This window comes from Haematobia irritans, chromosome 5 (assembly GCF_050003625.1).
Source record: "Haematobia irritans isolate KBUSLIRL chromosome 5, ASM5000362v1, whole genome shotgun sequence".
Classification (NCBI taxonomy): Eukaryota; Metazoa; Arthropoda; class Insecta; order Diptera; family Muscidae; genus Haematobia; species Haematobia irritans.
In genome coordinates, this window is record NC_134401.1 from 147,187,141 (window position 1) to 147,209,280 (window position 22,140).

A 22,140-nucleotide genomic window follows, 5' to 3' on the forward strand; every position below is an offset into this window, starting at 1 on the left:
TTTTTGAAAAATTTTATTTCTATAGAAAATTTTTGAAAAATTTTATTTCTGTAGAAAATTTTCGAAAAATTTTATTTCTATAGAAAATGTTTGCAAAATTTTATTTTTATAGAAAATTTTTGCAAAATTTTATTTCTATAGAAAATTTTCGCAAAATTTTATTTCCATAAAAAATTTTGTCAGCATATTATTTCTATAGAAAATTTTGTCAAAATTTTATTTCTATTGAAAATTTTATTTCTATAGAAAATTTTTGCAAAATTTTATTTTTATTGGAAATTTTATTTCTATAGAAAGTTTTTGCAAAATTTTATTTCTATAGAAATTTTTTGCAAAATTTTATTTCTATAGGAAATTTTTGCAAAATGTTATTTCTATGGACGATTTTATTTTTATAGAAAAGTTTTGCAAAATTTTATTTCTATGGACGATTTTATTAATATAGAAAAGTTTTGCAAAATTTTATTTCTCTGGAAAATTTTGCGAAATTTTTCTCTAGAAAATGTTTGCAAAATTTTATTTCTCTAGAAAATTTTTGCAAAATTTTATTTGTATAGAAAATTTTTACAAAATTTTATTTCTATAGATCATTTTTGAAAAATTTTATTTTTATAGTAAATTTTTGCAAAATTTTATTTCTATATAAAATTTTGTCAAAATTTTATTTCTATAAAATATTTTGTTAACATTTTATTTCTATAGAGAATTTTGTCAAAATTTTATTTCTATAGAAATTTTTTCAAAATTTTATTTCTATAGAAAAATTTGTCAAAATTTTATTTCTACAGACAATTTTGTCAAAATGTTATTTCTGTAGAAAATTTTCTCAATATTTCATTTCTATAGAAAATTTACTCAAAATTTTATTTCTATAGAGAATTTTTGCTAAATTTTATTTCTATAAAAATTATTGACAAAATTCTATTTCTATGGACAATTTTATCAAAATTTTATATCTATAGAAAATTTTATCAACATTTTATTTCTATAGAAAATTTTGTCAAAATTGTATTTCTATAAAATTTTGTCAAAATTTTATTTCTATGCTAAATTTAATTTTTTAGCAAATTTTGTAAAATTTTTATTTTTTAGAACATTTTTGAAAAATTTTATTTCTATAGAAAATTTTTGAAAAATTTTATTTCTATAGAAAATTTTCGAAAAATTTTATTTCTCTAGAAAATTTTTATTTCTATAGAATATTTTGTCAAAATTTTATTTCTATAGATTATTTTGTCAAAATTTTATTTCTATAGAAAATTTTTGCAAAATTTTATTTCTATAGAAAATGTTTGCAAAATTTTATTTCTATAGAAAATGTTTGCAAAATTTTATTTTTATAGAAAATTTTTGCAAAATTTTATTTCTATAGAAAATTTTCGCAAAATTTTATTTCCATAAAAAATTTTGTCAGCATATTATTTCTATAGAAAATTTTGTCAAAATTTTATTTCTACAGAAAATTTTATCAAAATTGAAGTACCTTTTAATTGGAGAGGAATCCACTGTAAAAAGTCTACCATTTTGGGTAGAATTTTGCCACCAGTGACAACTGTGATTGTGGGCGGATTTTCAGGATATCATCATCAATGCCTCTCTCTCTCTTCAGACGAGCTAGTCAAATTTTACAGTAATTCGACGAACAAATGGAGCCCCGCATACTTACATCAAGTAATGTTACTGGTTCCATCAAATGCTACAAAGTTCCCAAACAACTGGAACCCGACGAATTTTGAATGCTGATGTAGACCCAGACTCTTCAATTTGTTCCTGATTTCATTCATTATATCCGATCACTGGAATATTGGTAGAGTGATTCCATCCATCCCCATCTAAATTTGATGACATAGGCGAAGGTTTAAATCTTACAGATCATTGGACCTTGTTTTCATCGAAACAATAATGAATGTCTTCCCAAGACCATCTTCATGTGGAGACCAATATCCTCTTCCTAATGCTCTGAGTAGCTTAACACTTCAATGGTACTAAACCTTGGGTCTGGTTGTCCCTATAAGAGACATTCACCGAACATTTCTCTAAGTGCAAGTGCATCAATGAATCATTTTTGGCTGAGAGGTGCAGTCTGCTAAATCTTATCAAAGATAAAACTGGTTAAGGTACTGCCTCCATTAATTCGCTCTCTCTCCCAGCACTTAGTCGGGTCAGTGCTAAGGCATTGATAATCCTCATCCTCATCCACGCCATTCAAATATTCATCATCTGTACATGAAAAAAAACAACAACAACGGAATACGAAAATGGTCAGTGATGATGGTCGGGGCACTCAGAGATACATTACCTCCCACTCAATATGAAAAAAACCAAAAACAAAAAAATCCAGTCAGTCAGCAGTCATCAACACAAGATCCCCAGACTATTATGTAAGTTCTAAGACATATCGACAAATGAATGATGATGATGCCGATATTGGTTTAGCCAGTAAAGCTTTATGCTTTAATCCTCATATTGAAGCTGTGGATACCACAATCTATTCATTCTTACTTTGCTATTCTGTGTTGATTTGTGAGTTTGCTACATCATTGGACATCTTTATGATTGCTGGTGATGGTGGTTGTGGTTGAGCTGCAGATTCCTTTATGGATACTGCGGTAGGTAGGAAAAAACAACTTTGAACCATCAAAGATTTCAAATGCTTGCTTGCTTGCTTTGGCATGAAGATTCCACAAGCATAACCCATAGCAACCAAATGAGATCTCTATCGATAGATAATGTCAAAAATCATGGTGGCTATATAGAGAGCTTTCCTTTTTTATCCTCGGGTGCTTATTCAGACAGCGAGCGCCATCAATAACAATTCCACCGTTAATTTAAGGAAATTTTGATATTATTAAGAAAAAAATGAGAATTTTATTTAATTTATATGGAATATGGAAGACATATTAAATTGTTCCACATTCTTTTATACATTAAATATTCTAAATAGAAATAAAAAAATTCATAGAAACATTTCAATGAAATTTTCTAATAATATAAAATTTCGAAAATATTTTCAATAGAAATAAAATTTAGTAAAAAAATAATAAATATCCTTAAAAGTTCCTAAATGCCATGAGAAAAAGTTCGAGTCATGTACGAGTCACCAGGGTTGCTACTCGTACTAAAAATAATCTACCAACATTTGAAGAAAATTTTACAAAAAATCTACAAAATTAAAAAAAAAATATTTTGATGTTTTTTTATCAATTTTTTTGTCAACATTTTTATTTCTATAGAAAATTTTTGCAAATTTTTATTGCTATACAAGATTTTGCCAAATTGTATTTCTATAGACATTTTTTGTAAAATTTTATTTCAATAAAAAATTATTGTAAAATTTTATTTCTATAGAAATTTTGGTCAACATTTTATTGCTATAGAACATTTTGTCAAAATTTGATTTCTATATAAACATTTTGCAAAATTTTATTCCTAAAGAAAATTTTGTCAAAATTTTTCTTCTAGAGAAAATGTTATTTCTATAGAAAATTTTGTCAAAATTTGATTTCTATATAAACATTTTGCAAAATTTTATTTTTATAGAAAATTTTCTCAATATTTGACTCCTATAAAAAATTTTGTCCAAATTTTATTTCTATAGAAAATTTTGTTTCTATAGAAAATATTATTTCCATAGACAATATTGCCAAATTTTTTCAGAAGACGTTTTGGTATTTCAGCAGATTTGTCTGCTGCTATAATTTCTAATCCATTTGACTGAAAGCTGACAGATTTATTCCAGTCGCAGTTTATTTTATTATTTACAAGACTACAAAATCATTTCAAGCGTGATTGTGTAATTGCTTTAAATTTGGCTGGAAAACCACAAGTGGCTATCGTTAAAGTCCTCCAACATTTAAATTTGAATAAATCTTTTGTTTCTCGTACCATTGCTCGATACCATGATCGTGACAATGTAGCATCGCGTCAAAAAGCGGACGAAATGATCCGAAAAGTGAAGGCTAGAGTTGATGGAGCGCGCACATACCGCAAGAACGAATGGAACATGTATTGAAAATTGAAATCCTTTGAAGTTGCAAGAAGTGCAAGAATTCACCGATGTACCAAAAATGGGAGGAGCCAATAAATTGCTTGACTTGCCCGATGACAAAATTTTGTTTCTGATTCAATCATGAAATTAATTGATAAAATTAATTTTTTAATTGAAATGTCTTCAATCACAGAAATAATAGTACCAATTAAAAACTTAATTGAAAGTCAATTAAAAAATTAATTGATCCAATTAAAATATTCACAAAAAAATTAATTCATACTATTATTTTATGTGATTGATTTTTGTTTCAATTAAAAAAATTGTTGAATCAATTAAACATTATTTTTTTTTTAAACTCAATTAAAATTTTAATTGGAAAAAATTTCATGAAATTTTTTTCTGTGTAGACGGCAGTTACCTAATTTGGTTTCCTCCGCCATCCAAGTTGAGCGTTGGTGAACAAACAAAATAATAGGGATTTCTTACCAAAGAGAACAGCTGAAAATATAAACCTTCGATTGGTTATCAGAACTCAAGCGCCACCGATGGTAATAGCATGGGCCGACGTAACGGTAATTGTCGAAATAAATACCGAATGCGAAATGTCCCAACCACGATTTCCAGAGTTGGCGGAATTCTACTAAAATGTTCTATAGAAATCAAATTTGGACAAAATTTTCTATAGAAATAAAATTTTGCAAAAATTTTCTATAGAAATCAAATTTGGACAAAATTTTCTATAGAAATAAAATTTTGCAAAAATTTTCTATTGAAATAAAATTTTAACAAAATTTTCTATAGAAAGAAAATTTTGACAAAATTTTCTATAGAAATAAAATTTTGACAAAATTTTCTATAGAAATAAAATTTGGACAAAATTTTCTATAGAAATAAAATTTGGACAAAATTTTCTATAGAAATAAACTTTTGCAAAAATTTTCTATAAAAATCAAATTTTGACAAAATTTTCTATTGAAATAAAATTAAAAAGTTCGAATAAAATAAAGAAAACAAATTAAATAAAATTTTGCAAAAATTTTCTATAGAAATAAAATTTTGACAAAATTTTCTATAGAAATAAAATGTTGACAAAATTTTCTATAGAAATAAAATTTGGGCAAAATTTTCTATAGAAATAAAATTTTGACAAAATTTTCTATAGAAATAAAATTTTGACAAAATTTTCTACAGAAATAAAATTTTGACAAAATTTTCTATAGAAATACAATTTGGACAAAATTTTCTATAGAAATAAAATTTTGCAAAAATTTTCTATAGAAATAAAATTTTGATAAAAATTTTATTTCTATAGAAATAAAATTTGGACAAAATTTTCTATAGAAATAAAATTTTGGCAAAATTTTCTATAGAGATAAAATTTTGGCAAAATTTTCTATAGAAATAAAATTTTGACAACATTTTCTATAGAAATAAAATTTTGACAAAATTTTCTAGAGAAATAAAATTTTGACAAAATTTTCTATAGAAATAAAATTTGGACAAAATTTTCTATAGAAATAAAATTTGGACAAAATTTTCTATAAAAATAAAATTTGGACAAAATTTTCTATAGAAATAAAATTTGGACAAAATGTTCTATAGAAATAAAATTTGGACAAAATTTTCTATAGAAATAAAATTTGGGCAAAATTTTCTATAGAAATAAAATGTTGACAAAATTTTCTATAGAAATAAAATTTTGACAAAATTTTCTACAGAAATAAAATTTTGACAAAATTTTCTATAGAAATAAAATTTGGACAAAATTTTCTATAGAAATAAAATTTTGATAAAAATTTTCTATAGAAATAAAATTTTGATAAAAATTTTCTATAGAAATAAAATTTGGACAACATTTTCTATAGAAATAAAATTTTGACAAAATTTTCTATAGAAATAAAATTTTGGAAAAATTTTCTATAGAAATAAAATTTTGACAAAATTTTCTATAGAAATAAAATTTTGACAAAATTATCTATAGAAATAAAATTTTGACAAAATTATCTATAGAAATAAAATTTTGACAAAATTTTCTATAGAAATAAAATTTTGACAAAATTTTCTATAGAAATAAAATTTTGACAAAATTTTCTATAGAAATAAAATTTTGACAAAATTTTCTATAGAAATAAAATTTTGACAAAATTTTCTATAGAAATAAAATTTTGACAAAATTTTCTATAGAAATAATATTTTGACAAAATTTTCTATAGAAATAATATTTTGACAAAATTTTCTATAGAAATAAAATTTTGACAAAATTTTCTATAGAAATAAAATTTTGACAAAATTTTCTATAGAAATAAAATTTTGACAAAATTTTCTATAGAAATAAAATTTTGACAAAATTTTCTATAGAAATAAAATTTTGCAAAAATTTTCTATTTAAATAAAATTTTAACAAAATTTTCTATAGAAAGAAAATTTTGACAAAATTTTCTATAGAAATAAAATTTTGACAAAATTTTCTATAGAAATAAAATTTGGACAAAATTTTCTATAGAAATAAAATTTGGACAAAATTTTCTATAGAAATAAACTTTTGCAAAAATTTTCTATAAAAATCAAATTTTGACAAAATTTTCTATTGAAATAAAATTAAAAAGTTCGAATAAAATAAAGAAAACAAATTAAATAAAATTTTGCAAAAATTTTCTATAGAAATAAAATTTTGACAAAATTTTCTATAGAAATAAAATGTTGACAAAATTTTCTATAGAAATAAAATTTGGGCAAAATTTTTTATAGAAATAAAATTTTGACAAAATTTTCTATAGAAATAAAATTTTGACAAAATTTTCTACAGAAATAAAATTTTGACAAAATTTTCTATAGAAATACAATTTGGACAAAATTTTCTATAGAAATAAAATTTTGCAAAAATTTTCTATAGAAATAAAATTTTGATAAAAATTTTATTTCTATAGAAATAAAATTTGGACAAAATTTTCTATAGAAATAAAATTTTGACAAAATTTTCTAGAGAAATAAAATTTTGACAAAATTTTCTATAGAAATAAAATTTGGACAAAATTTTCTATAAAAATAAAATTTGGACAAAATTTTCTATAGAAATAAAATTTGGACAAAATGTTCTATAGAAATAAAATTTGGACAAAATTTTCTATAGAAATAAAATTTGGGCAAAATTTTCTATAGAAATAAAATTTTGACAAAATTTTCTATAGAAATAAAATTTTGACAAAATTTTCTACAGAAATAAAATTTTGACAAAATTTTCTATAGAAATAAAATTTGGACAAAATTTTCTATAGAAATAAAATTTTGATAAAAATTTTCTATAGAAATAAAATTTTGATAAAAATTTTCTATAGAAATAAAATTTTGACAAAATTTTCTATAGAAATAAAATTTTGGCAAAATTTTCTATAGAAATAAAATTTTGACAAAATTTTCTATAGAAATAAAATTTTGACAAAATTATCTATAGAAATAAAATTTTGACAAAATTATCTATAGAAATAAAATTTTGACAAAATTATCTATAGAAATAAAATTTTGACAAAATTTTCTATAGAAATAAAATTTTGACAAAATTTTCTATAGAAATAAAATTTTGACAAAATTTTCTATAGAAATAAAATTTTGACAAAATTTTCTATAGAAATAAAATTTTGACAAAATTTTCTATAGAAATAAAATTTTGACAAAATTTTCTATAAAAATAAAATTTTGACAAAATTTTCTATAGAAATAAAATTTTGACAAAATTTTCTATAGAAATAAAATTTTGACAAAATTTTCTATAGAAATAAAATTTTGACAAAATTTTCTATAGAAATAAAATTTTGACAAAATTCTCTATAGAAATAAAATTTTGACAAAATTTTCTATAGAAATAATATTTTGACAAAATTTTCTATAGAAATAAAATTTTGACAAAATTTTCTATAGAAATAAAATTTTGACAAAATTTTCTATAGAAATAAAATTTTGACAAAATTTTCTATAGAAATAAAATTTTGACAAAATTTTCTATAGAAATAAAATTTTGACAAAATTTTCTATAGAAATAAAATTTTGACAAAATTTTCTATAGAAATAAAATTTTGACAAAATTTTCTATAGAAATAAAATTTTGACAAAATTTTCTATAGAAATAAAATTTTCTATAGAAATAAAATTTTGACAAAATTTTCTATAGAAATAAAATTTTGACAAAATTTTCTATAGATATAAAATTTTGACAAAATTTTCTATAGAAATGAAATTTTGACAAAATTTTCTATTGAAATAAAATCTTTTGCAAAAAAAATTTGGTAGTTTTTTGATAAAATGTTCTCTAAATTTTGATAGATTATTTATATATAGATAAAAGAAATAAACAATTTATTTTGAATATTGGAAATATTTATTTTTTTCTTGTTGTTGTTGTTCTTTTTGATACGAAATTAATTATAATTATTTAAATGTATGTTTGTAGTAAATTAAATTTTACAACTAGAGTTCATAAAAATATGTATGTATAGAAAATATTTGGCCTGTTCTGTATCCAGTGTCAGAAAAAAAATATATAAATCCATGGGAAAAGCGATATCCTAAAATATCGATTTCCTTACATTTTCTTAATTTTATTGCTATAAGTTTAATTTTTTCTGACATATAACACAGAAACATTCCGCGTATATTTATAGTAGTTATTATAAGTATGATGAATAATGTAGGATGTATTTTTTGTATACAACTAAATAGTTACTATTAAATGAATTGCTGGGGGTGGCAGACATTGCATCCGGTGTAAAGAAAATAACTAAACCGCTAATGTAAATGAACTGATGATGGAACAAACAATCGATCGATTATATCAATCCAAAGTTGGCGATATAGATACATACAGGACAAATACATAAGATTTCGAATGCGATGCGTCTTTTCTTTCTGTGGGAAATGTGAAAACAAAAAAAAATGAAGGAAAATGAAGACTAACGTTTGGCAAATTTTGGCAGAATAGAGGGAAGGCTTAAAGAAGATCCCGGCAATAATTCCTGGCCAAAACACTTAAGAGATAACCAAAAACAATTGGTATGTAGATCTTTCTCTATTCGAAAAGAATAGGTAAAGGGGGAAAAAAACAAAATTTACACAATTGATCCGAGGCTATGGATGGGGGACGACAAGGGCCAAATGGGGGCAATACTCTAGAGACAAAACACAAAACTGTTAGTGAATATAGCGACATACATGGGGAATACAACTGCATGAAATGATGACAACGGAAAATCTACATCTATGGCTATGGTCTGATTTCAATTAAAATCTATTTGAAAAATTGCCAGCTGGCCGTCTCATACGACGGGCCCTTTGATTTCTTTGATTGCCAAAACCGCCGCGAGCTGGACTACCCTGTTGTTCTGGTTGTTGTGCGCGATGACTGGGAGAAGTATTGCGTGAATTGCCAGGAGTTTCTATAAGAGGAAAATCGATTTTAGTGGGCCCTTGACCTAAAAACAAAATCAATGCTTATTTTCTATTACCCTGCCAAACGATGGGTGTTGGCCGATTACCGACAGCCCCACCGCCGCGATGGAAGCCACGATGGGGTCTTCGACTAGGTGTCATACCCTTGGTGGCCTTTGAACGTGTATTAATAGAGGGTGATGTAGAGGCTTCAGCTTCACGACCTTCCTCCTACAAGCGGGTAAAAAAAAAAACACAAATAATTAAACCTCTGGATTTATTCACCCCCACCTCCCATCTTCTTCTACCATACCTCAATTTCTTCAACAGCCTGTTTCTCTCCTTCAGATGATACACCATCTGCTCCTTCATTTTCCTCGGATGTGGCTTCAACTTGATGCTGTTGGACATCTTCGGATTGTGTAGCACCACCTAATGGGGGAATAGAAGAATTTTACTTCCGCTACGATTTTATTTCGCCCCCCCCCCCACTTACTTTCATTATCAATATTTTCCGAAATATCAACAGATTCTCCCCCTTCCTCATTGAAATCATCCTCTTCACCTTCTACCTCCTCATTTAGGCCCTCCTGGCTGTCTTTGGCCTCTCCACCCTTTTTATCGTCATCATAGTCTTCCGTCAAGAACTCACCGCCAGCAGCTTCACTTTCGTCAATGGCCGCATCAGGATTTTCTTGACCTATGTTGGCGGAATGTTCATCCGATTGTTGAGCTGTATTTGAGCTTGTGGTATCAGTGGTGCTATAACCAAATTTTGAATCCTGGGGGGAGCTAACAATTTCCGAGCTAGAAAAAAATTCAAATATATACCAAGGTCTACACTCAATTTCTCTGAATTTTTTACCTCTCTGAACGTCTTCCACCACTGGTTTCTGATGTTTCATTGGCTTCACCGCCTTGGGCTCCCTGCTGCAATTTCACCAAGGTGGCCTTTTGTTGGCGTGTCAAGTTAGTACCTTGTTTCCTCACAGAAGTCTCTCCACTGCCGCTACTTATGGCTTGACTCTGTTGGTTATTATCTTGACTGTGAGCCTTGGCCAAAGCAGCTGCGGCTGCAGCACTTGTACTAGCCCCTGTGGCATAGGCATCACCTGTTGACTGCCCTCCGGTACCAGCAGAACTACATTGACCATGAGTTTCCATATCCTCATCAACATCCACTTCGTTATTATCAGCTTCTCCAACATCGGGTCGTAGATTGCTTTCATTTACCTCGGGACATTCATTTTCATCCATATCCTGGTCTTGGTCATAGTCTTCATAAACCTCATGTTCTCCGTCAACATCTGCCGGCCCTCCTTCATCGGCTTCAGCTTCAGCCATTCCATCGTCTTCTTCGGAATCCAATACAACTACATCATCCTCTTGATCCCTTTGTGATGATGTGGGAACCTGGTCCACATCAATGCCAGAATCTGAGACTCCAGCTGGTGTCATAACGGCAGCCTCACCACTATGCATGGGCGCCCTCATTCGTTTGGCATGTTTTCCCGAATTCTTATCATTATCATCTCCACTGGTTGTGGAAGAGTCTCCCTCTAGTTCACGTGGACGTTTGTGGCCTGCCGAGCTACCAGCTTGTGTGGTGGTAACATTACTACTGGAAGGTGTATGTCTATTGTGGCTACTAACAGCAATATGCGAGGAACACATGGCCGAAGATTGTGATGTACTTGGTTGTGGATTATTGGGATCCTGGATTAGCTGTACCGTAACAGAAGGAGCTGAGGGAGCAGCCGAAGATCCCTCAACTCTGGGTGAAACCAAGGCCACAACTTGAACTTGATTTACATTTCCGCCACTTACATGTGGCTGAGGGTCATTTTGTTGTGGTTGCTGAATACTCTCCGCCTCCTGTGAGCTTTCGGCTGCGGATGCTGCAGAGCCCATTGGTGGTATAGCTGCAACAGCCACTGATGCCGAGCTGCTGGTTGAGGGCATGTAGTCAGTATGTGATGACGTGGGCGAAGAGGACATCGATTCCAATGATGCACTGCCTGTGGTATGGACTTGTTGCTGTGGTGGCACCAAAGCTGTATTACTACTGCCCGTGGCTGAGCTTGGTGTGGACGATGGTGTCGATGTAGACGATGTGGAAGAAGTTGATGTAGAAGTTCCAGCTACCACGGCGGTCGATCCCGCTGAACTTTGTTGCGATGTGGGCAGTATAGCTGCAGTGCGGGTATTTTGCACGGATATGGGTCTAATACTGGCCAAAGGTGTTTCACCTCCTCTCCAGGGGGTAACTGTGGCCGATTGTTGCACACTTGCAGAACCCGACATAGGTTTAACATTGGCTGTTCTTGGTGAGGAATCCGAAATGGTACCTTTATCGGAAATGGCCACCGAGCTGGTAGAGGGCTTGGCCGACTGCTGCAATCCCAACTGGCGATTCAATTGATTGATACGCATAATAAGCGATTCATTTTCTCGGGTTAAGCGTTGGAGGTCTTCCTTGTTACGATTATTTTGCTCTATAAGTTCCCGCTCAAGGCGTTGCATGGCATCGTATTTTGCTTGGATCTCATTCATCTTAGCCTCATGGGCCTCGTTGGACTGCAAAAGTTTTGTCTTAGTGGCTGCCAATTCAGTGCTGACAACATTACGCGACTCCGTCAAGTTGACTATGTGACTCTTAGCTTCACGCAATAGGGTCTTGGTACGCTCATCTATCTCCACCGAAGCCTTAAGGTCTTCATAGTCTTTGCGTACTTTTTCATTTTCCTCTTGCATTGTGCGAATGACACCATTGAGATTTTCGATAGTGGCACGATTTTGTTCCAATTCAGCATTTATAGCTCCGCTGGATCCCTCATTGGCATTATTGCCCTCCACATTCTCTTGTGTTGCTTGGTTATTGGTGGCATTGCTGGCATCGCCGCCACTAGCTGCACCAGCAGCAGTGGCTGGGTTCTTATTCAACAATTCCAAATATGAATCCTTGTAGCGTTTGGCAATCTTACGAATTTGAACTTCCTTATTCTTGGAATCCTGTAGCAATTGCTCCTTAGCTTCCAAATCTTCTGTGATTTTCTGTACCGCCTCTTCTTTGCTCAACAATTTGTTCTTCATTTCCATGACCTCCTGCATTAATCGAGAATTGGTTAATTTCAGGGTAGTGATATCAGCCGATAGACTCTTCTTCTCTTCGGTGAGCATATGAACCTGACGCTCGAGGGATGCCAATTCACTATCAAAACGTGATTTCTCCCCTTTAAGGGCCTGTAATTCTTCGGTGAGCGATTTGATGTGCTCCTTTTCGGCAGTCAACATTTTGGCCAAATTCTCACGTTCCGATTGTAGACGTTTGAATTCCTCGGGGTTCTTATTACTCTTCTCGACCAAAACATTGGCCCTTTGCCGCCATTTGAGAGCTTCTGTGCGCAGAGAGCCAGTCTCCGATTGTAGCTCTTCAATCTTTGTATTCAAATCCCGGTTTTGACTTTGAAGCGGGAAGAGTTCATCTTCCAAAGCACTAATGCGATCGTTTAACTCTTTAACCCTCTGAGTTAGGGCATTACGTTCCTCACGTAACACACGATTACTATCGGTAACCGCATTAAGGGTCTCAATTTTCCTTAGAATTTCCTCGTGTTTAGAGGCCGAAACCAAATTGGTGTCAGTTTTTCCACGTTCACGATTAAGGAAATCTTGCAGCTCATCATTCTTCTTTTGAAGTATGGTAAATTCAGATTGCAGCCGGGTATTCTCAGCCTTCAAAATATCCAACTTAGCCAATGTGAGATCCTTTTCTTTGCGTAAAAATTTAATGATTTGCAATAGCTGTTCATTACTCTTATTTTCAGCTTCGGCATCATGCATCGAACGATTGCCATCGTTTGTGGATGTATCCATAATTGAATCATTTGGACTGATGGTTGTTGTTGTGGTTTGACTCAAAGTTGTTAATTTCGTGGATAGAGCCTCGACTTGGTCATGCAAATTCGAATTGAGAGAATTCAAATCCTCCAAACGTTTTTCGAATTCTTCCTTTTCCTTGCGCAACAACACCAATGACTCGTCTTGAGATTTTTTGATGTTCTCCAAAGCAGATTTGGCATTGTCACGATCTAAAGCGATTTCATTGATTTGTCCTTGAACCTGGAAGACAAAAACAAAGTGGAATATTTAACGTACATCAATATGTCAAGGAAATTTTCTCTATAATTTTTATTTCAAAAATTTTTTCTATAGATTTTTTTTTTCATTTATTTATTTTTTTGTTTACAAATATTTTTTTAATCAAACTTTCTTTAGAAACAAACAAATAACAAAGCTTTGTATGAAAAGAAAAAAATGTTTAATAGATCCAAAGATATTTATATAAAAAGTTTTTATAGAAATCAAACTATTTTCTGTGGAAATAAAAAATTCACACATAATGTAAAAATAAATACAAAAATTCTGAAATCATATTCTAAAATATATGGACGAAATTTTCACCAAAACCAAAAAAACGGCCGAAATTTTTATAGATTCGCATTTTTAACGATTAGCGCAAAGTTTTCTATAGAAAAACAAAATTTATATAAAAACAAAAAAATTGGACGATATTTTTGGTGAAACCAAGTAGGTAAAAAAACAAATTTTTCTTTTGTTAAAATTCAGGCAAAACTATCTATGGAAAAAAGAATTTGGACAACATTTTCTATAAAAAAAGAACAAAAATCGGAAATTTTGTATAGAAACAAAAACTTCCGACAAAATTTCCATAAAAACAAAAAGTTCGGAAGAAATTTTTATTTGAAACAAAAAAATCGAATAAAATGTTTTGTGGAAACAATATACAATATACGAATTTAATAAATAAAATTTTAAAATTTTAATAAATAAAAATATTACGAAATTTCTGTGGAAAAAAATTCAAACAGAGTGTATAAAAATACAAAAAGTTTGCACAAAAAAAAAAAAGAATTTGAAAAAAAAACATGTTCTATAAAAGCAAATTTTCTCTTGAAATAAAAAATTCTATAGAAACAAAAAATTTAGATGAAATCGTCCGAAAATTTTATAGATAAAAAAATTGCACAAAATTTTTTGTAGAAAAAAAATAGTGTAAAATTTATATAAAAACAAAAAATGTTGACAAAAGTTTCTGATGAATAAAAAAATTCCCACTATTTTCATTAAAACCACAAATTTAAACAAAGTTTTTAATTTTAATAAAAAATTCTGGCAAATTCTTTAAAATAATAAATAAGTTCGGACAGGCCGAATATGTACCCTCCACCATGGATTGCGTAGAAACTTCTACTAAAGACTTTCATCCACAATCGAATTACTTGGGTTGCGGTAACACTTACCGATGGCAAGTTATCTTAAAACTTCCTTAAAACCGTCTTCTAAATTGTAAGTTTGTCCATACGGCGGATATAATTTAGTTCGACAAAATTTTCTATAGAAATAAAATTTTGACAAAATTTTCTATAGAAATAAAATTTTGACAAAATTTTCTATAGAAATAAAATTTTGACAAAATTTTCTTTAGAAATAAAATTTTGACAAAATTTTCTATAGAAATAAAATCTAGACAAAATTTTCGAAATGAAATTTTGACAAAATTTTCTATAGAAATAAAATCTAGACAAAATTTTCTATAGAAATAAAATTTTGACAAAATTTTCTATAGAAATAAAATTTTGACAAAATTTTCTATAGAAATAAAATTTTGACAAAATTTTCTATAGAAATAAAATTTTGACAAAATTTTCTATAGAAATAAAATTTTGACAAAATTTTCTATAGAAATAAAATTTTGACAAAATTGTCTATAGAAATAAAATTTTGACAAAATTGTCTATAGAAATAAAATTTTGACAAAATTTTCTATAGAAATAAAATTTTGACAAAATTTTCTATAGAAATAAAATTTTGACAAAATTTTCTATAGAAATAAAATTTTGACAAAATTTTCTATAGAAATAAAACTTTTGACAAAATTTTCTATAGAAATAAAATTATGACAAAATTTTCTATAGAAATAAAATTTTGACAAAATTTTCTATAGAAATAAAATTTTGACAAAATTTTCTGTAGAAATAAAATTTTGACAAAATTTTTTATAGAAATAAAATATTGACAAAATTTTTTATAGAAATAAAATTTTGACAAAATTTTTTTAGAAATAAAATTTTGACAAAATTTTCTATAGAAATAAAATTTAGACAAAATTTTCTATAGAAATAAAATTTTGGCAGATTATTTTTGGCGATATGGACCAATTTTTGTGTGATTGGCCATCGGCTATAAATAACTATAGACCGATATGGACCAATTTTTGGATGGCTGTTAGCGGCCATATGCTAGCGCAATGTACCAAATTTCAACCGAATGGGATTAATTTTGCTCTCCAAGAGGTTCCACACGTCAAATCTGGGGATAGATTTATATGGGGGCTATATATAATTATGGAATTTCAACCGGATCGGATTAAACCGGATCAAAGATTCGAAAAAAATTTTCCATAACAAATAATCAAACAAAATTTATAGAAAAATCAAGTATTAGGACAAGATTTCTATAAGCACCATTTTTTGGAACAAATCTACTTTAGCACAAGTTGATAAAGATAAAATTTTTTTGGATGTAGAAGGGATTTTAAAACGAAAAATTTAAAACTCTAGATCTGAAAATCGGTATTTTCCTTTATATTTTTGTTAATTCTCACACCATAAAATTCCGTTTTCTTTGTGTATTTGGTAAAAATAGTATTTTTAAACTGAAAATATTAAGTAAAAATTTTATCGGAAGAGAGTTTTCGAGATACCGACCCTTAAAAATCGGGTATAGGTGGACGGCCTTCGGCCGGGGTTTAAGACTTTCTCCTATGGACAGGGTCCAAAGTGGGCTAACGCGAACCCAAAGAGGATAGGTAGCCGGCCTTCGGCCGGGGTTTGAGGCGTTCTCTTATGTACAGAGTCCAAAGTGGGCTAACACGAACCCAAAGTGGAAAGGTGGTCGGCCTTCGGCCGGGGTTTGAGACTTTTTCCTATGGACAGAGCCCAAAAGTCTACACGCTGGCCAAAAATTGGACCAATCGGACCACTTGTGCTAAAGTAGATTTAAGCCCATTTTTTACGTTGGAAGATTATTTTTAATAAAAAATGTTCAGAAAAATGTTTTATTGAAACGAAAAAATCTCTATGGAAATAAAATTTCGACGATATTATCTATGAACACCTAAAAAATTTTAACAACTTTGTTTTTTTTTCTTATAAATCTTACCTTAACCAATTCCTGTTTAACTTTTCCCAATTCTTGAATATCAGCAGAATGCAAAATCATTTCATTTGCATATTTCGATTCGACACTATTGAGATTTTCCGAGAGGGTTATATTTTCCGCTCTCAGAGTGCGTAAATTGCGATTACATTCGCTCAATTTCTGCAAGGTATCCTTAAGTTCATCCTGCAAACGTTTCACTTGTTCAGCCGGTTGATTTGGTGCGATGGAAGCATCTTGCATAGCAACCAATTGCAAATCTGCCTCCAATTCGGTAATGCGAGATTTCAAATTCATTTCTGAGGTGCACATATCCTTGATTTCAGCCTCGGCCTTCTCCACATAAGATGAATGAAGTTCATGGAGTTGCTTAATTTCGGATTCGGCATTTTGTGACATTTTGTAGTATTGGTCAGCATGTTCTTTGGCCTTTTTCAGGCTGGCTTGCAATGAGTCAATCTCAATCTTGGCCTCCTCATATTTCATTTCAAATTCACGGGCCTTCTTATTGGCTAAGGCTATGGGATTGTCGCTCTTCGATGGTGTTAAACTCTCCTGGAGTTTTTTACTCAATTCATCGATTTGTTGAGTTTTGGTGGTCAATTCCTCACGGACATTAATCAGCTCCATACGTAATTTGTCAGCTTGATCTTTTTCTTCCTGCATTAGCTTTTTGGCCGATTCTGTTTGGCGTTTCAAATCGTTTGTGGTTTCACGGAAACGATCTTCCTCCTCTTGGAATCTTCTACGTTGAGCTGAGAGTTCACGTACAGTTTCATCTAGTCTTTGTTCAAGGCGAGCCTTGCCCTCCGTTTCTGATCTTTCCAGATTTGATTTGATCAATTCCAAATTGTTCAATAGCAAAGTTTGACTTTGCTGTTCACGATGATAGGCTTCCTTTTCGGACTGTAAACGACCAACTGTATCCTTGAGTATACGATTCTCATGTCTTACCCGACTGGCTTCCGATTCGGCGGCTGACTGTTGACGTTGACATTTCATTATTTCATCCTTGAGATAGAGCACCGTCTGCTCATGCTTGACTATGGTGTTCTCGTAGTTCTTATTGCGATCTTCCAAAGCCGTAATCTGTTGTTTGTAAGTGCCTATATTCTTTTGTTGCAATTTTATTTGCTCCTTGAAGTATTCCAGGGAAGACATCAGCTTACAATTGGTGGAGGTTAAATCTCTCACCTCCGAGCGCATGGAGTCAAACTGTTCGTTGAGTATCTTCTCATTGTTCTTCTTCTCTTTGGAGTAATATTCGTACTGCTCCTTTAAGGTCTTGTATTGGTCCTTTGACTCTTGCACTTGTTGTTCCAAATCCTTGATACGTTTCTCGTAATCTCTGCTAGCTCTGGTGCTTCTATTCAATGGCGATTGAGAAGTGAGATTAACAGTTTCATCACCTTCGTCCATATTTTGATCTTCTTCACGCTCATCTTCACTAATGTCATCTTGCATAGACTTGGACTGTTTATTCAACTTCCTTTGTAGTTCAAAGTACAATTTCTTGTAACGTTCACATTTCGATACCAATGTGGCCACTGTATTATTCTGCTGATTGAGAGTATCTTGCATACTTTGCAATTTATTGGCATAGCTTTCCAATTTCTCTTGGTAGGCGGCTTCGTCCATTTCCTGTTTCAGATTCTCGGCCTCCTCTAGTTTTGTACTGAGATCACGAACCAAAAGCAGAAGTTTTGTATTGTTCTCCTGCAACTCGGTGATGTTGTGGAACGTTACCAGCTTCTTGGAGATGACCTCATCGGTTGTACTGATATTACCCATGGATGAGCTCATATTTACTCCCTCTGTGCTTAGACCCATACGTAGCTGTTCGACTTCCTTGAGCAAATAGCACACTTGACGACTCAGATCGGTTTGTGAATGTTTGAGTTTTCTATTCTCCCGTTCCATATGGCTTATCTTGGCATGTGCCTCTACCAACACTTCTTCCAAATCGGATTTCTTGGCTAGCATTTCATCACGTTGTTGGGCCAATATATTATTGGTTTCCAACAGCTTTTCATATTCCAATTCCTGTTTCTTTACTAGAGGACCATTCTCGCTCAGTTCACTCAATATCGTCTTCAGTTGCAAATTAAGACGGGCCACTTCACGTTTTTGCATTTCCGACTCTTCACTGGTCTTGACATACAACGAATACAGCTCCGTCAAAGACATATCGGTGCGTATGAGTCGTGAAGCCACAGCTGCTGTTGGAGCCAGTTTTGAGATGGCACTCTCAACACTTTCATCCTTCAGTTCTTTGAGCAATTCATTGGCATGTTTCATTTCTTCCTTAAGGGCATCGATTACCTTTTGTTTCTCCTCCAAATCCTCTTCATGTTTTAATTGGGTGGCCTTCAACTTCGTTTCCAACTCACCATACTGATCACTTGCCTCGGTCAACATTCTCTTCAGATCCGATATGGCAGCAGTCAATTCGGAGCGTTCCATGTCCGTATCCTCGCAATTGCTCTTATAAAGATCGGCCAATTTAGTCTTAGCATCCAACTCCTTCTTGTAGAAGTCCATCATCTTTTGAGCTTCTTCATTTTGTGCCAATATCTTCGATGAGAGATCCTGGACATTTTGTGTCAAACGTTCTACGGTCTCTTTCTGTTGTGAGCATTGTACATGGATAATTTTCAGTTCTTCAGTCTTTTCGGAAAGTCTTGCCTCCAATTGCATGCTGTTCATGGTATTCTCACGGCGAATATTTTGCAACTCGGAAATGTTACGATGAAGATCCTGTGAGAGTGTTTGTATTTGCTTGTGCAACATTTCTCGCTCCTGCTCCATTCGCCTTTCTTTGAAATCCAAGGCCACTTCTTTGCCTTCGATTTCATCGACGCGGGCTAAAGCTTCACATTTTGCGCCTATGGCCGCTTTCAGTTGTTGCTGATAGGCCTTCAAATCCTGTTGCAAACGTTCAACTTCACTGGTTTGCCTTTCGATCACCTTCAACAAATGATCGCGTTCATCACATACGGCCTTCTTGTCATTACGCAGTGATGCCAGTTCTCTTTCGTAGGAACTTGTGGTCTCCAATAGCTGTTTGCGTTCAGCCGATACAGTGTCCAATTGAGATCGTAGTTCGGTGACATTCTGGTTGAAGTTTTGCAGTTTAACCTCATAATCTTGAATTTGAGCTTGAAGTTCGTCGGCTTTCAGCTCATAATCGTCTGTGGATGGGAAAAAAGAAAAGAATAAATTAAAAAATAATAATTTATTTACATAATAAATTTCGCGTTGAAATAATATTTTTATAAATGAAATTCTAGTCAAAATTTCTCTTACAATGGCAATTTTGGTCGAAATTTTATTACTAAAGATTTTATAGATTTTTTTTTTAAATTTTATTTGTATGAAAAATTTCGAATCAAATTTTGATTTCTTTTGAAAATTTTGCGTAAAAATAAATTTCTTTGGAAAATTTCGGGTCGGTATTTTAGTTCTGTAAAAAATTTTACTTCGGAATTTAATTTCTATAGAAAATTTCACGACGAAATTTTATTTCTATAGAAAATTTATGATCGAAATTTTATTCTATAGAAAAAAATTGTGTGAAATTCCTATTTAAAAAAAAAAATTGTTGTTAATATGTTTTGTTTCTATAGCAAATTTCGCGTTGAAATATTATTTTAATACATCAAAATTCCATTTGTATATATGGAAAAATTCGCGCCGAAATATTTTTTCTCGAAATTTTATTTTATAGAAAATTTTGTGTAAAATTCCTATTTCTATAGAGTAATTTACTTTTCAAAATTTTGTTTCTTTAGCAAATTTCGCTTCGAAATATTATTTTGATACATCAAAATTCCACTTGTATATGTCAAAATTCACTCCGAAATGTTATTTCTTTAGAAAATGTAACATCGAAATTTTATTTTATAGAAAATTTTGAGTGCAATTTCTATAGAATAATTCGTTGTCAATTATTTTTTTCTACAGAAAATTTCGCGTTGAAATTATAATTTCATACCAGAAATTCGCACCAAAATTTTACGTGTACGGATAATTTTTTGAAACGTTATTTTTATAGAAAATTTCGTGACGAAACTTTACTAGTATGCGTATAAACTCCATTTCTTTGGAAATATTCGGGACGAAAATTTATTTTCAAAAAAAAAACTCCCGTCAAAATTTTATTTCCATGGAAAATTTAACATCGAAATTATGATTTATAGAAAATATTGTGTAAAATTTCTATTTCTATGGAAAAATTCAGTCAATATTTTGCTTCTAAAGAAAATTTCGCGTAAAAGTTATATTTTGATACAAGAAATTTGCGTCAAATTCCCTTTTGAAATGTTATTTTTATAGAAGATTTCATGTCAAATTTTTACTAGTATGGAAAATTTCGTGACAAAATTTTACTAGCAAGAAACATTTTGTATCGAAAATTAATTTTAATTTCTACAACAAAATTGAAGTCTAAAATTTATTTCGTTAGAAAAGGTTGCATCGATTTTATTTCTATACAAAACGTTGCGGTTAATTTTTCTTTTATAAAAAATTTCACTTTGAAATTTCTAAAGAAAATTTCCTGTCAAAATTCCATATGTATAGACATTTTCGGGCAGAAATTGTATTTCTATAAAGATTGACAAAAAATTTTAATATATGGTCTAAATTTTAATCCAGGAAATTTGGCGGTAGTTTAACAATGGAAATGCCTACATCTGGCATCACTGTAACCCTTTATTCGCACACACACACACAAATTCTCTTTTTCTATATGGCATCGCCGTCATTGGCATTGCATTTTGCGTGCCGAGCCGCCATTAAGACAGGTTAGAGAACTACTACGCCAAAAGACAATTACCATTGTTTTCTCTAATCGCAAAATACTGAAGAACCGGCAAAATAATGCATTAAATATATAAATATTTTCCCCATACACGTATCCATACTTACGTAGTCTATTTGCAGCAGCCTTATCTTTGTAATATTCATCAAAAAACTCGTCTAGATATTTCTTTAGTTTGTCTTGTACACCTTTAGGAGTCTGTTCCAACTCTTCCTGTGTTAGAATATTTGTTAATACTTCTTGTGGACCTGCAAGATCCATTGCCATTGTCATTTTGTTAATCACTACACACTAAATAAATGTCTACGGAATGAATGTTTATGGTCTTGTAACTTTTTCACTATTTAATATATTCAAGAATTGAGGAAAATTGCGACGCTTCCCTTTCTTGAGGCTACACGATGAGGATTTTTTTGCAAACTAAAAGAAAGTACACCAGTAAGCACCCCTGTATCGACAAAGCCCACTTATATTTACCAAACGGCGTTAGAATGCAGTTTGGTAATTAGTACAAACGTAACGGGGCGCATCTTCAAGGTAACGAGTTAACGTTGAGTACTATGCTCGGGATTTTCACCAAAACAATAAATTAAAAGTACAAATATATTTATGAAGACGATTATATTTTGATCAAGTCTTGCCAAGTAATGGATGGAAAAGATCCAAG

The 22,140-nt window shown here is 30.6% G+C and overlaps 1 protein-coding gene across 1 annotated transcript; it reads right to left on the reverse strand.

Moving 5' to 3' along the window:
* Positions 1-8,340: 8,340 nt before the first annotated feature.
* Mgtor (nuclear basket protein megator) lies at positions 8,341-21,881 on the reverse strand. The gene is made up of 7 exons (XM_075312798.1): positions 21,581-21,881; positions 16,655-19,842; positions 10,275-13,531; positions 9,906-10,216; positions 9,723-9,841; positions 9,487-9,640; positions 8,341-9,417 (listed from the first exon to the last, which is right to left on the reverse strand). Exons 1-7 carry the CDS (start codon positions 21,744-21,746, stop codon positions 9,263-9,265), a joined length of 7,350 nt encoding a protein of 2,449 aa, XP_075168913.1. The 5' UTR covers positions 21,747-21,881; the 3' UTR covers positions 8,341-9,262.
* Between the last annotated feature and the right edge of the window lie 259 nt (positions 21,882-22,140).

What these genes read in the sequence shown, in the direction of transcription:
- Mgtor (XM_075312798.1), bottom strand. Translation starts at nt 21,746, where the DNA reads ATGACAATGGCAATGGATCTTGCAGGTCCACAAGAAGTATTAACAAAT. An exon ending in TTAAACAGGAATTGGTTAAG is followed by an intron (nt 13,532 to 16,654) that starts GTAAGATTTATA and finishes TTTGTCTTCCAG; the next exon opens with GTTCAAGGACAAATCAATGA. An exon ending in AGGCTGTTGAAGAAATTGAG is followed by an intron (nt 9,641 to 9,722) that starts GTATGGTAGAAG and finishes ACCCGCTTGTAG; the next exon opens with GAGGAAGGTCGTGAAGCTGA.